We start from the raw sequence: 14444 nt of genomic DNA, 5'->3' as shown, positions 1-14444 counted from the left end.
TCAATTTGGTCACCAGAACAGAAACAATGATAATGTGGAATGGGGGAGGACTAGTCATTGTATTTGGCACATTTGGTGGTGCTCCAAAAAACCCGTGCCCTTGAAAGGCTGGCGCTGGTCGGCCGGCCCGAGGCTACCTCGGTTTTGCAGGTGGGAGCCACGCCCTCTCCACGGGGAAAGGCCGGGTGGCGCCCGGAGCGCGCGGGGCACAGCTTTCCGAGCTGGCGCACCCTCGGCCGAGCGAGCCTCCGCGGGGACCCCGCCTCCTCTTGTCCAGAACCCCGAGGCCGCGTTCCGCACACCGAGCACTGAGCACTGAGCAGGGGCACCAGGCAGGCACCATCAGTAATCAACTCCTGTGGGGAACTAGAGCAGCGCGCCCGGACTGGTCCGGCGAGCAGGGGTCGCAGCGGGCCACCCCGTCACCTCAGCACATCAGTCGACCCCGCCCCGGCCGCCGAGGCCCCGCCCAGACCCGAGGCCCCGCCCAGAACTCGAGGCTCCGCCCCTGCCCCTCCCGGCTCCCCGGACGCCGAGGCGCGCTTCTCTGACGCACCGGCGCCTCCGCGTGACGCGCGGCTCCGCCCCGCCGGCCCCGCCCCCGCCGCGGCACTTGTCCTCCGCAGCTTGAGCGGCGTCTCCCGTCGGCTGAGGCGGTGGCTGAAGAGGCGGTGTCGAGACCCCGCTGCGGCCCGGGCCCGGCGCGGCTGTGCGAGCCCCTGCGTCGGCGGACGATGGTGCGGCGGAGCGCGCGGACGCGGGTGGCGCGGCGGCGGGCATGAAGGAGGATGGACGGTCAGGACGAGGTGTCCGCGCGGGAGCAGCACTTCCACAGCCAAGTGCGGGAGTGCACGGTGCGTGGCGGCGCCGCCGCGGGCCCTCCCCAGCCCCTGCCCCCGCCGCCCGCGCTCTGCCCCGCGGCCCCGCCGCAGCCCCGCCGGCTGCACCGTCCGCGCTCGGCCGCGGCGCCCACCTCACCCCGCCTCCGCCGCGTCCGTGCCCCCCCACCCCTTCCTCCCTTGGCATTGGAGGGCCTCTGCCCCTGCCCTCGTCCCCCGGCCCAGTCACCTGCCTCCGTCACCTGCCCTATTTCCCCCGCCCCTGCCTTCGTCCCCCCTCCCATCCCCGTCCCCTGCCTTCGTCCCCCCTCCCCTGCCTTCGTCCCCCCTCCCATCCCCGTCCCCTGCCCTCGCCCCCCCTCCCCGCGTCTCCTGTCCGCGTCCCCCACCCCCCTGTCCTCGCCCTCCCCTCCCCCCAGTCCCCTGTCCTCGCCTCCTCCCTGACCAGTGCAGGTGCAGCGGCCGGCGAGCTGGGCACTCGGGGAGCTCGGCCGCCTGGGGGCCGCGGCGGGCGGGGGCAGGGTGGCAGTCCGGAGGCGGGCTGAAACGTGTGCCCATAATCGTGTAAAATACGTTAACTTATCTGTTTGTATTTACTTCTCCTGTCTTCTGACACCTCTCGTGTTCAGGCACACTCTTGATTAGAGGTTTAAAATTGTTCAGTTTGTGTACTTATGGTTCTTGAAAATTGAGAATCAGCTTGCCAAGTCATACCTTGCTTGGGATAGAAGGAGATGCAAAATTTCAGAGAGTGGAATTTGCTTTTTTTAAAAAATGAATGTTATACAGGGAGATGTATATAATCATAGGTGTACCCCTGTGTGTATTTCTTACTAAACACATCTGTGCAATTCCTTATCAAGAGCAAGAACCAGAATTTTACTGGAGGTCCCCCCCCCCTCACCCTCGCTTTGTGTACCCTCAGCTCCAACGAAAGTTAACCACTGCCCTGGCTTCTAACACTGTAGATGACGTTTTGCTGCCATACAAATGAGATCTTACAGTATGCACTCATTTGTATATAGTTTCTTTCACTTAACAATGAGTTGTGAAATTTCTCCATACTGTATGTGGTTTTAATTCATTCTTAGTGCTGTAGTTGTGTCACTGTAGCACAATTTATTTTTAGTTTTTCGTTTTCACTGTTGATGGGTACTTCAGTGCTTTCTAGATTTTGGCCATGAATAATTTTGTGCATGTCTTTTGGTGACCGGGTGGGTGCATTTCCTTTGGGTGTAGACCTATGAATGAAATTTTCTAGGTTAGATGCTATATATTTGTTCATTTTAGTGGATGCTTTTAAACAGTCCCCCCCACCACCATCTTTACCAACACTTGATATTATTTTTGAGCCCTTTGAAAAATTGTTGCATTTTAGCAAGGATGTCAGGGTATTCATTGTACAAAGGTTTGTAATTTGCCTTTTCATGATGTATAATGAATTTGCACCACTTTATATGTTTATTGGCCATTTATAATATTTTGTGAAATATCTTCAAGGTTTTCTTTTTCCATTTAAATTTTTTTTTTTGTGTGTGTATATGTGTATATAAATGTGTGTTTTTTTGGTACCAGGGATTGAGCCCAGGTACACTTTTCTTGAGTTGCTTAGGGCCTTCCTGCCTGAGCCTACAGAGCTGCTGGGATTACAGGTGTGCGCCACCATGCCCAGTAGTGTATACTTTTTTTTTTTCCCACAATACCTTTATTCTTTTTTTTTAAAAAAAACAATTTTCGTGTCAATTTTATTGAGGTACAATTAACATACAGTAAGATTTGCCTTTTTTTTTTGTGTGTGTGTGTGTGTGTGTATGTGGTGCTGGAGATTGAACCCATGTCCTTGTGCCTGCGAGGCAAGCATTCTGCCAATTGAGCTATATCCTCAGCCCCACAATACTTTTATTCTATTCATTTATTTTTATGTGGTGTGCTGAGGATTGAACCCAGGGCCTCATACGTGCTGGGCAAGCACTCCATTACTGAGCCACAGCCCCTGGTAGTATTGATTTGCAGGGTTTTTGTTCTAAATATGATTTCTTTGACATATATGTGTATTGCAAATACTTTTTTTCCCACTCTCTGGATAACTTTTCACATTTAATGATATTGTTCTGATGAACATAAGTTCTTTTTTTCACTTTTTAAAATGCTTTTTTTTTTTAGATATACTGACAGTAGAGTGTATTTTGACATATATGTAAGTTCTTACTGTAGTTCATTTTTGCAAAATGTTTTCCTGTATGATGAGTAAATGTCCTGAGTAAGAAACCTTTCCTTGCAATCAGGCATCATGATGTTAGACATGCCTGTAATCCCACCTTCTTTGGAGGCTGAGGCAATTGGATTGTAAATTCAAGGCCAGTCTGGGCAGTAAGACCCTGTCTCAAAATAAGAAATAAAAAGTGTGGGGGTGTGGCTCAGTGGTAGAGCACCACTGGGCTCAATCCCCAAGATTGACTGGAAGAAGAAAAAAAGATTGAGGAATCTTTGCGTACTCCTAGGGTATGAAGATATTCTCTTTTTTTTTTTTTTTTAGAATTTTAATATTTATTTTTTAGTTTTCGGCGGACACAACATCTTTGTTGGTATGTGGTGCTGAGGATCGAACCCGGGCCGCACGCATGCCAGGCGAGCGCGCTACCTCTTGAGCCACATCCCCAGCCCTGAAGATATTCTCTTATGATTTTCTCTCAGTGCTTTATTTAATTGTCCTTCCCATCTGAATCTACACTGCATTTGAGTATTTTTTTTTGTATATAGTATGAGGTAGGAATCATATTTTTTCACATAAATGTTTAATCACTTTGGCACTATTTATGACCTTTGCCACAGGCAGCTCTATATTTGTGAGGTTTAATTTTGGATTCTGTGCTGTCCCATTGGTTTATTTGTCTTTGGCTTTATTTTTATTAATTAATTAGATATTCTGTAATTATTATTGAGAAAGGGACCCATGTTATGGTAGTCCAGAGCTTTATTACCTTTATCTACTTCATTGGAAACAACTCAGTTTTGGCAGTGATTCTCTGATCATAGTTTCTTAGTTCTGTCTCTCCTCACCCCATTTTCCTCAACTCAGCACCCCTGGGTGGTCAAGTGCACTTCACCTTCAGTAGAATCAGGGCAATAAGTACCCAAGTGTAGTGGATTTCCAGTGTTTGGCATTTCTTCCTCAAATTATTCATATTTAGGGTGTCTGTCAATACTTGCCTTTTCTCTAGGACTTGTGTCTAACTTTTAAAAATTATTCAACTCTTTTTGCTTTTTCCATATAGTGCTATAATTTTTGTTTAATGTTTTTCTTGTGATTAATGTACATAACATAAAATTTGCCTAAAGGTCCAATTCAGTAGCATTAAGTAATTCACATTGTTGTGCATCCACCACCACTGCCCATCTCCTGAAGTTTTTCATCATCTCAGACTGAAACTTTATATCCATTAAACAAAGACTCCCTTACTCCCTCAAGCTGCTAATAACCATTGTATTTTCTGTCTTTATGATCTTGACTACTCCAGATAGTTCATATGAGTTGAATTCTACAATATTTGTCCTTTTGTATTTGGTGTATTTTTCTTAGCATACTGTTTTTAAGGTTAATCCATATTGGAGTGTGTGTCAGAATTTCCTTAAGGCTAAAGAACAATCTGTTTTTGTATATAACACATTTTGCTTATCCATTTAGCTGTCAATGCAGGCTTGGGTTGTTTCCACCTTTAGGCTGTTGTGAATAATGCTGGTATGAGTGTACGGGTATCTAAGTCCCTGCTTTCAGTTCCTTTGTGTTTATATCCAGAAGAGGAATTGCTGGATCATGTGATAATTCTATATCTAATTTCTTGAGGAATTGCCAAATTATTTTCCATAGAGGCTGAACTGTCTTACCTCTCTGCCAGCAGTGTGCCAGGGCTCTAGTCTCTCCACATCCTCACCAGGTGTGAGGTGTCATCTCATTGAGGTTTTCAGTTGCATTGCCTATACCTATTGGCTGTATGTCATCTTTCGAGAAATGCCTACTGAAGTCTTTAGCCCATTTTAAAATCAGGTTTTAGTTGTTTTTACTTTTGAGTTATAGGAATTTCATTTATATATTTCCCTTTTCCTCCCTGAGGCAGGGTCTTGCTGTGTTGCCTATACTTATCTCAAACTCCTGGGTTTAAGTGATATTTTTGCCTTAGGCTCTTGAGTAACTGGGATTACAGGCATGCACCACTATACCCTGCTTTTGTTTTGGATGTTAATTGTTTTTTTTTAAAGTTCTATGAATTGTTTATTATTTTCATTTTTATTATTATTGTTTGTTCTGCTTAGTTGTACATGGCAGCAGAATGCATTTCAATTCATCGTACGCAAATGGAGCACAGCCTTTCAGTATTCTGGTTGTACATGATGTAGAGACACACCATTCGTGCAATCATACATGTACTTAGGATAATGATGTGCATCTCATCCCATCATCTTTCCTATCCATGTAACCCCTCTCCCCCCTCCCCTTTGCCCAATCCAGGGTCCCTGCATTCTTCCCGAGTCTTCCCCCCATCATAGCCCAGGATCCACTAATCAGAGAAAACATTTGACCTTTAGTTTTTGGGGATTGGCTTACTTTGCTTAGCGTAATATTCTTCAACTCCATCCATTTACCCTCAAATGCCATAATATTATTCTCTTTTAATGCCGATTAATATTCCATTGTGTATATACCACAGTTTCTTTATCCACTCATCTATTCATGGGCATCCAGGTTGGTTCCACAGTTTGGCTATTGTGAATTCAGCTGCTATAAACATTGGTGTGGCTGTGTCACGATAGTATGCTGATATTATATCCTTTGGGTATAGACCGAATGGATATTAATTCTTTAATCAGTCTTCAACGGTTTGCAGATATTTTTCTTCCATTTCTTAGTTTGCTTTTCCCATTCTGTTTATTGTCTATTTTGTTGTGCAGAAGCTTTTTGGTTTTATGATGGCCACTTTCTAATTTTGTTTCTGTTGCCTCTGCTTTTGGTGTCCTATTCATGACACAGTTGCCAAAACCAATGTCATGAATGTTTTCCTCTAGGAGTTTTCTAATTTCAGGTTAAACATTTAAGTCTTTAATCCATTGTGAATTGATATTTGTTTATGATGTAAGGGTTCAGTTTCATTCTTTTACATGTAAATATCCAATTTTCTAGGATAATTTGTTGAAGACACTATGTTTTTCCCATTGTGTATCCTTTGCATTCATGTTTAAAGTCAGGTGACCATATCTGAGTGAATTATTCCTCTGGTCTTTGTTCCATAGTTGTTTATGTCTGTCTTTCTTCTTGAATCACATTGCTTTGACTACCACAGTTTTGTAATAAGTTTGAAATCAAGAAGTGTGATTTTTCCTGCTTTGTTCTTGCTCAATATTGATTTGGCTCTTCGGGGTCTTTTTTGGTTCAATATAAACTTTAGACTTTTTTTTTTCTATTTCTGTAAAATGCTATTGAGATTTTGATAGGAATTCCATTGAATTTGTAGATTGTTTTGGGTAGCAGGGACATTTTAACAATATTAAGTCTTTCTTAAAAACATAGGCTGTCCTTCCATGTATTCTTGCTTCCTTTAATTTCTTTCATCAGTATTTTGTAGGTTTTAGTATAAAAGTCCTTCACCTTCTTGATTAAATTTATTCCTATGCATTTTATTCTTTTTTGGTGCTATTGTAAGTGGGATTATTTTACTAATTTCTTCAGATACTTTGTCATAGTGTATCGAAAAATACACCTGATTTTTTTATATTGACTTTGTATACTGAATTTATTAATTATAACTTTTTTTTTTAATGTAGTCCTTAGTGTGTGTTTTCTTTTTTTATAGTTAAGATGATTTCATCTGTTACAGGAATAGTTTTGCTTCTTTCTTTCTGATTTGAATGCCTCTTTTTTACTTTTCTTGTCTGATTTTCCTGGTTGGGACTTCCGGTAATGTGTTGAGTAGAAGTGGCAAAGTGGAAATCCCTGTCTTAGTCTTGATGTTAAGGGGAAAGTTTTCAGTTTTCATCATTGTGTGTGATGTTGGCTATAGGCTTTTCATGTATGACTCTTATTATGTTGAGATAATTTCCTTCTTTTCCTGCTTTGTTAAAAGAATTTTTACTATGAAAGAGTGCTGGATTTTTTCTAGTGCTTTTTATGTATCAGTTGAGATGACATTGATTTTTTTATCCTTTATTTTGTTGGTTTGGTATATTACATTGATGGTTTGAGATCTTTCTTCTCTTTTAATCTAGTCATTTATTGTTATAAACTTCCTTCTCAGTACTCCTTTTGCTGCATTCCATCAGTTTTGGTATATTGTGATAATCAGTCTTGAGTTACTTTCTAATTTCTTTTTTGATTTCTTCTTTGTTCAAGATTTTGTTTTAAAATTTTCACATATTTGTGAATTTTCCAGTGATCCTTCTATTGATTCCTTGTTTGGTGATTTCAGTCTCCTTAAATTTGTTAGAACTTGTTTTTGTGACCTAACACATGATTTCACGTTAGAGAAGGATTCCTGTGTGCTTGAAAAGAATGTGTTTTCTGTTGCTGTTTGAGTTGTGTGTTCATTTTTTTAAAAAAATATTTATTTTTTAGTTGTACACAATAACTTTATTTTGTTTATTTATTTTTATGTGGTGTTGAAGATCAAACCCAGGGCCAGAGCAATCTACCACTGAGCCACAATCCCAGCCAAATGGTGTGTTCTTTATGTTTTGGAGTATCCATTTGTCCATAGTGTTACTTAAGTCATCTGTTTCCTTATGATCTTCTGTCTGGGTGTTTTCTCCATTATTAAGGTTAGGGTATTGAAGACTTCTATTATTCTTTCCATCTTATTTCTCCCTTCAGTTAGTTCTGTTGCTTTGTACATTTAGGTGCTTTGATGTTGTGGGCATGTATGATTGTATTGAGTCTTTCTGGTGTATTGATTATTTTGTCATTATGGTATGTACTTTTAAAAATAATTCTTTGTATCTTGTGTCAGGTTTTGAAATAAGTATAGATACCCACTGTTTTGGATTATCGTTTGATAGAACACCTTCTTCCTATCTCTTTACTTTCAGCCTTTTTTTTTTTTTTTTTTTCCCCTATGCAGTGCTGGGGATAGAACTTAGGGCCTTATGTGTGCTAGGCAAGTGCTCTTCTCCTGAGCTGCAACCCCAGCACAACTTTCAGCCTGTATATATCCTTAAGTCTAAAGCAAGTTTCTTGTAAGCAGCATATAGCTAGGTTTTTTCCCCCATTCAACCACTCTGTACCTTTTATTAGGGAATCTAATCCATTTTCTTATAAAATAATTATTGATAGGGAAGGATTTACAATTTTTGTTTTGTTGTTTTCTGTTAGTCTTTTAGTTTTTATTTTTTTGCCATTTTCATTATTTCTGTCTTCCTTTGTATTTTATGATTTTTTGATATTGACAGGTATTGACTTCTTTTTATAAGTTCAATAGGTATTTTGTATTCTTTCTTTATTAAATTATAGTCAGAATACCTTAGAGGTATAGACATCCAAAGAATGTCTTGTCCTTTTAGCATTATCTAATGTCAGTGTTTTGTTTCCAAGTCAAAGTTAGGCAGGAGGATAGTAAGTCTTCTCCGCCCCCCCACTCCCATTCCCCAGTGTCTGTAGTATATTTTTGAAGCTATTCATTCATGATGGTTTTACAGATTTGGAGAGTACATCCAAATATAATATAAACAGGTCAGTTTCCTGAAAGTTTTGGTGATAAGATAATTCAAGAACTGAAGGCATTATAGGAAGAATACAATAAGGGGCTGATGTTCAGAATTTTTCTTTGAAAGCTCTTATGTTTTAACACTTAGTAAAATAGAAAATTCTAATTTTACACTTTAATATCTATTATTATCATTCTTCTTTATGTTATGCAGTCAGTACTGTTCTCAATATAAATGCAAGAATATTGTACTCATGTGGAATCACTGAAATTATACAATTTATATTTAGTAGTTCATACATACGTGTGTGTGTGTGTGTGTGTATTTGTTCTACCAGAATAGTGAAAATGCTGCCTAAAATTAACTCAACAGTTCTTAAGCAGTTTTGTTCATAGGCTTAACATACTTTACAGTTCACTCAATTTTGTAGTTTTTAGTATAGTCACAGTGTTGTGCAGTTTACCACAATCCTTCAACATTTTCTTTATCTCGAAAACAAACTGTCTGCCGGTTAGCAGTCATTTTCTATTTCTCCTCATTCTCTTTCCTGTAAGCTTCAGCAACCCTAATATACTTTTTGCCTAGATTTGCTTGTCTAGATTTGCATATTCTGGTTGTGTCATATAAATTGAATCGTGTAATATATAATTTTTAATATCTAATTTCTTTTAATTAGCATTTTTTCAAGGTTCTGTCAAATTGAAGCATATATCAGACTGAATTCTTTTTTTTAAGAGAAAGAGAGAGAGAGAGAGAGAGAATTTTTTTTAATATTTATTTTTTTAGTTTTCGGCGGACTTAACATCTTTGTTTGTATGTGGTGCTAAGGATGAACCCGGGCCGCACGCATGCCAGGCGAGCGTGCTACCGCTTGGGCCGCATCCCCAGCCCAGACTGAATTCTTTTTTATAGTCAAAATCTATTCTGTTATTTGGATATGTTACATTTTGTTCATTCAATTATTATAGACCTTTGGGTTGTTTCTACTTTTTGGCTTTTATGAAAATGCTAAGACCATTTGTGTACAAGTTTTTGAATGGAAATCCATTTTCATTTCTCTTGGGTATATATGGAGGAGTGGACACGTTGGGTCATATGGAAACTCTATATTTTGTTTAGAGGAACTATCAACCTGTTTTCCACAGTTATGAAACCACTTCACATTCCTGTCATCAATGTTGAGATTTCTTCATATCTTCATTTTACTTGTCATTTTGGTTTGAATTATAATGATCCTAGTGGGTGTGACATGGTCTCTCATTGTCATTTTTGTATGCATTTTCCTGATAACTCATTCTGTTGAACATCTTTTTTATGTGCTTATTATTTGTGTATTTTCTTTGGAGAAATGTTTATTCAGATCCTTTGTCCATTCTTAAGTTGGTTTATTATTATTGTTGAGTTGGAAGAATTATTTGTATATTCTAGATACAAGACCCATCTCAGATATAAAACTTGCAAATATGTTCTCCTTTGAGTCATCTTTTCACTTTTTAAATTGTAGGACAAAGGTTCTTACTTGTTTTGAAGTTAAATTATGTATGTTTAAAAATTTTGTTATTTGTATTTTTAAAAAACATTTTTAGTTATAGATGGACACAATACCCTTATTTATTTTTTTTGTGGTTCTGAAGATCAAACCCAGTGCTTTGCACTTGCTAGGCAAGTGCTCTACCACTGAGCTACAACCTCAGATCTATCATTAGTATTTTTTATGTGATATGTAAGAAGGCCTTGCCAACTCAGGATCATGAATATTTACTTTTTTTTCTAAGTATGTTATAGTTTTAGCTGTTACATTTGGCTTTAGACTCCATTACAGTTTATTTCTATGTATAATTTAGGAAAGAACTTCGTTCTTTTTCAAATGGGTATCCAGTTTTTCAAGTATCATTTGTTAAAAAGGCTATTCTTTCCCTCAATGAATTGTCTCAACATTCTTGTTGAAAATCAGTTGACCATAGTAGATATAAGGGTTCAGTTCTGTTTCATTGATCTGTGTGTCTGTCATTGTACTAGTACCACACTGTCTTGATCACTGTAGCTTTGTAGTAAGTTTAAAATTTGGAATTGTAAGTCCATCAATTTTGTTCTTTCCATGATTGGTAATTCTGGATTAGTTGGATTTTTTTGTGAATTTATGATAAACTTGTCAATTTCTGCAGGAAAGCAAGAACTAGAATTTTCAGAGTGTGTTGAATATGTAGATCAATTTGGGAGTTATTATCATCCCAAGGATATTAAATTCTCTGATCCATGAACGTGGATTTCTTTCCATACTCAGAAATTCTGTGTTCTTCAACATTATCTTGTAGCATACAGAGTACAATTTTATTCTGCCCAGGACTTCTCATGCTTCCCTTTTACCTGTTCCTTTTTGTTCTCAAGACAGGCCATAGAAACTAGAATTTCTTTTCCCTATGGTGTCATGGAAACTCTTTCCCCACCTTTCTCCATGTTGGCCATAAAGAATTTCTCTGACCTATCTTGTCTGATGGTAGAACATAAGACCTGTGTTTTGGAAGAGATCCTGTCCCATACGTATGAGGAAAGAATGCTGCACTCAAAGGTCAAGAAGGATCTGAACAGACAGTCACAACAGGCCTTGTTAGTTTCCCCTATGAGTCTTATTGATGATTTGTTCAATCACGTTTTTGCATGTCTTTCATGCTTCAATCATGATCATGCAATGGAATCTTTATAAATATCCCAAAAGACATGGTTCAGGGAACTTTGGGACAGCTGAATACCTAGAGACTTATAGGATGTAAACTAGAACTCATCACGTGCCAGGAGGGTGGCACACCCCAACTCCACATGGTTGGAAATGTCTGTGCTTGGGACCCTTTCAGACTTTGTCCTGTCTCTTTATCTGGCTATTTATTTGTGTATCCTTTATAAGAAACTGATAAACAAGTAAGTGCTTCTCCGAATTCTGTAAGGTCTTCTAGCAAATTAATCAAACCCAAAAGTGTAGGTGTATTTGTATACAAGGTGTGTGTATATATATGTGTCTACACCTTAGTTGGTAGCTGGTTGGTCAGAAGTTCTGGAGGCCTGGACATGTGAGTGGCATCTAAAGTGAGGGCAGTCTGGTGGGATTGAGCCCTCAACCTGTGGAATAACTGCCTCCAGGTAGATGGTGTCTGAACTGAATTGATTTGAATGCCCAATTCACTTGAATTGTTGTCTGCTGTAGAGTTGCTCTTGCGTGAGGGTGGGGAGAAATCCCTGTACATTGGAATCACAAAAGTCTTCTGTGTTGATTATTGTTGAGTAAGAATGTAGGGGAAACAGAGTTAGAGTTAATTTTTCTTCTATATCATCAGAATGGACAGAAACTTTCAACTCACTGGGCAAATACCAAAGAATGAGATTGCTGAATTGTATTGTAAGATTATGTTTCACTTTGTGTAGAACTACAAAGTTAGTATGTAACTAAGTTCTTTGTAATCCGATGGACTTCCAAAGTGGCAAATGGTTTTGCTTTCTCACCGGTGGTCAGTGAAAGTTCCTGTTGCTCCACCACACGCTTACCGGCATTTGATGTTGTCAGGTTTTTTTTTTTTTTAATTTTAGCTTGTGCCTCTGGGCTGTGACCTTCACTACTGCTGCTCAGCTTTTTTTTCTCCTTCCTTAGGTAACGAAGACTGGAAGGGAGCTGGAGTTGTACGTTTCCTTTTCCCTCAATTGGTTAGGCTCTTGTAATCCCCAAATAGGTTGGGCTGTGAGTAAAAATTGTTTTCCTTGAGGGCAGACCATTCATAAGGCTAACATGAAGCTCTGGGCATATTCAAAATGGTTATTTCCTCCTGCCCCTGCAGGAAGAATGAAGGGACACTCCCCTCATCCCCGTATCCTTACCCTGAGAACCTGGCTGAGTTCCTGGGAACTCAAAGGATGGCAGACCTCTTCACACTAGACTTTTGGAGTTTCTAAGTCTTCACCCAGCCCACGCTGATCCTGCAGTAGCACATCAGTGGCAGCTTAGAGATCCTGCTGGGACTGGTGCAACAGACACAGATATAGGACTTTGTTTCCAGTTTCTGGTGCAGCAGTTTGTCCTAGGATCTCAATTTTCTCATGGCCCTAAGAAGAGCTGGTGATTTTCAATTTGTTCAGCCTTTTCTTGTTGTGAAGGTGGAGTGATGACTTCAAGATCTTTTTGTGTTCTTGAAAGGAGAAATCATTGTTATCTTTTTGGCCTTTAAGTCTTTGGTTTACCTGAGAAATTCTTTTTGTGAATAGTATTTATGGTATAATTTAGATTAAAAATATTATATTGTGTGTGGTGACTTCCCTTGTCTTCATCATTTGGTGGCTGCTTGAGAATATATCTGATATCTAGTCTCTGCATAGGTTTAATCCAAAGGAGTTATTTTAGGACTTTTTTTTAATATTTATTTTTTTAGTTTCCGGCGGACACAACATCTTTGTATGTGATGCTGAGGATCCAACCTGGGCCGCATGCATGCCAGGCGAGTGCGCTACCGCTTGAGCCACATCCCCAGCCCTATTTTAGGACTTTTTGAAGTTGATTCTTATTTAATTTTAAATAACAGGTTTTGGTTAGCATGGTGAATATTAGTTTAATGTTTTTTTCTTAAATAATTTTTAGTTGTAGATGAACACAACACCTTTATTTTATTTATGCATGCTAGCCAAGCGCTCTGCCACTAAGCCACAACCCCAGCCCTAATTTTTCTTTTTAAATATAAGATATGTGATCATGAGGGGTGGTATCTTTTATTTATTTATTTTTTAACATTAAGTTGTTTAGAATGATCTGTTCCTTAATCTTGTTAAGATTTCTTTTTATGGTGCAAAGTTTTTTTTTTTTTTTTTTTTTTAAGAGAAAGGAATTTTATTATGTGGTAATTTTTAAAAACAATGTTAACCTGTAAGTGAAGGAATGGTAGGTAAGTCTTTGAAGGATTACTTGAAAATGACTGTGTAAGAGTTTTGTATATGTGATAAATCAAGTAGGATAGAAGACCTTAAGAAAAGTAAGGCTTCCCATCCATAACCAGTCTCTTATTTTTCTTCTAGATTTTCCCAAATCACTTCTGTAATACATACAGGAAGTAAGAATTTTTAAGTAATATTATTTGTTTTACCAACACTTAACAGTATATATTGACTTCCCACACAAGACATTGAGGCTTTGGCTACTAGCTTCTGATAGAACTTACACTACTGGTAAATATTTATACCACTGCCCTTCTTCCACTTCCTCTGTGTTTATTGTTGTTATTCTTTGTTGTTCTTTTGGTTGCCCTTCTAAGACAGCTAAATCTTTATTTCATGTTGTATCAATTTACTACAAAGGTATGACTGATGAGTACTTCTTGTTCTTATATTCTCTAGTGGTGGCTTTTATTACTAATTGTGGTAATAATGCTGACCTAAATATTTAATAATGGAAGCATGGTTTTTAATTTCCCACTACTTAAGATAAAGCTACAATGAAAATTTTAATGCATGTAGTTTTTTTCTTCTTAAAGTAAGATCACTGAATCAGGGTGCATATTGTTTCTTTGCTTTCTAATAGGGTTATGGAAAAATTTTTATTTTATTCATATTAAAAATAGCATTGTTCTTCCCTTCATTATATAAATAATAGTCCTTACTGTTATCAGTTGAGTTTATTCTGAAGTAGAGGACAGAGAAGATAAAAGAGAAAAAATATTTTGAAGTGTCACCACTTTGAAATATGTACCATTGTTTTATTTCTCTGTGTGTATTTACACAATCTAAATTATGGTATGTTGGTCACATTGTGTATGTGATGTTTCTGTGTACAAGTGTCCAGTTTTCCCCTGTTACTTTTGACTTACAGTCATGCCCTGTGTATATTCCCATTTTTAACCATCTTTGCAGGTGACCAGGAGGAAGAGCAGTCCTTCTGGTTTTGTT

At 38.9% G+C, this 14444-nt stretch overlaps 1 protein-coding gene across 4 annotated transcripts in view; it reads left to right on the top strand.

The window, feature by feature from the left end:
• Positions 1 to 600: 600 nt before the first annotated feature.
• Positions 601 to 14444, top strand: part of Lmbr1 (limb development membrane protein 1) — a 161303-nt gene continuing 147459 nt past the window's right edge. For 2 of the 4 annotated variants that reach the window (XM_026380352.2, XM_026380353.2), the window contains exon 1: positions 602 to 854. In XM_026380352.2, coding sequence (XP_026236137.1) covers positions 789 to 854 — 66 coding nt within the window. In that variant the 5' untranslated portion in view covers positions 602 to 788. Of the gene's footprint in view, positions 855 to 14444 lie in introns of all 4 variants that reach the window. The other 2 variants (XM_077795902.1, XM_026380354.2) reach the window with 2 other exon arrangements.

This window comes from Urocitellus parryii, chromosome 3, assembly GCF_045843805.1.
Source record: "Urocitellus parryii isolate mUroPar1 chromosome 3, mUroPar1.hap1, whole genome shotgun sequence".
NCBI classification, from domain to species: domain Eukaryota; kingdom Metazoa; phylum Chordata; class Mammalia; order Rodentia; family Sciuridae; genus Urocitellus; species Urocitellus parryii.
Note: the sequence above shows the minus strand (reverse complement) of the source record. Positions and strands in the feature narration are given on the sequence as shown.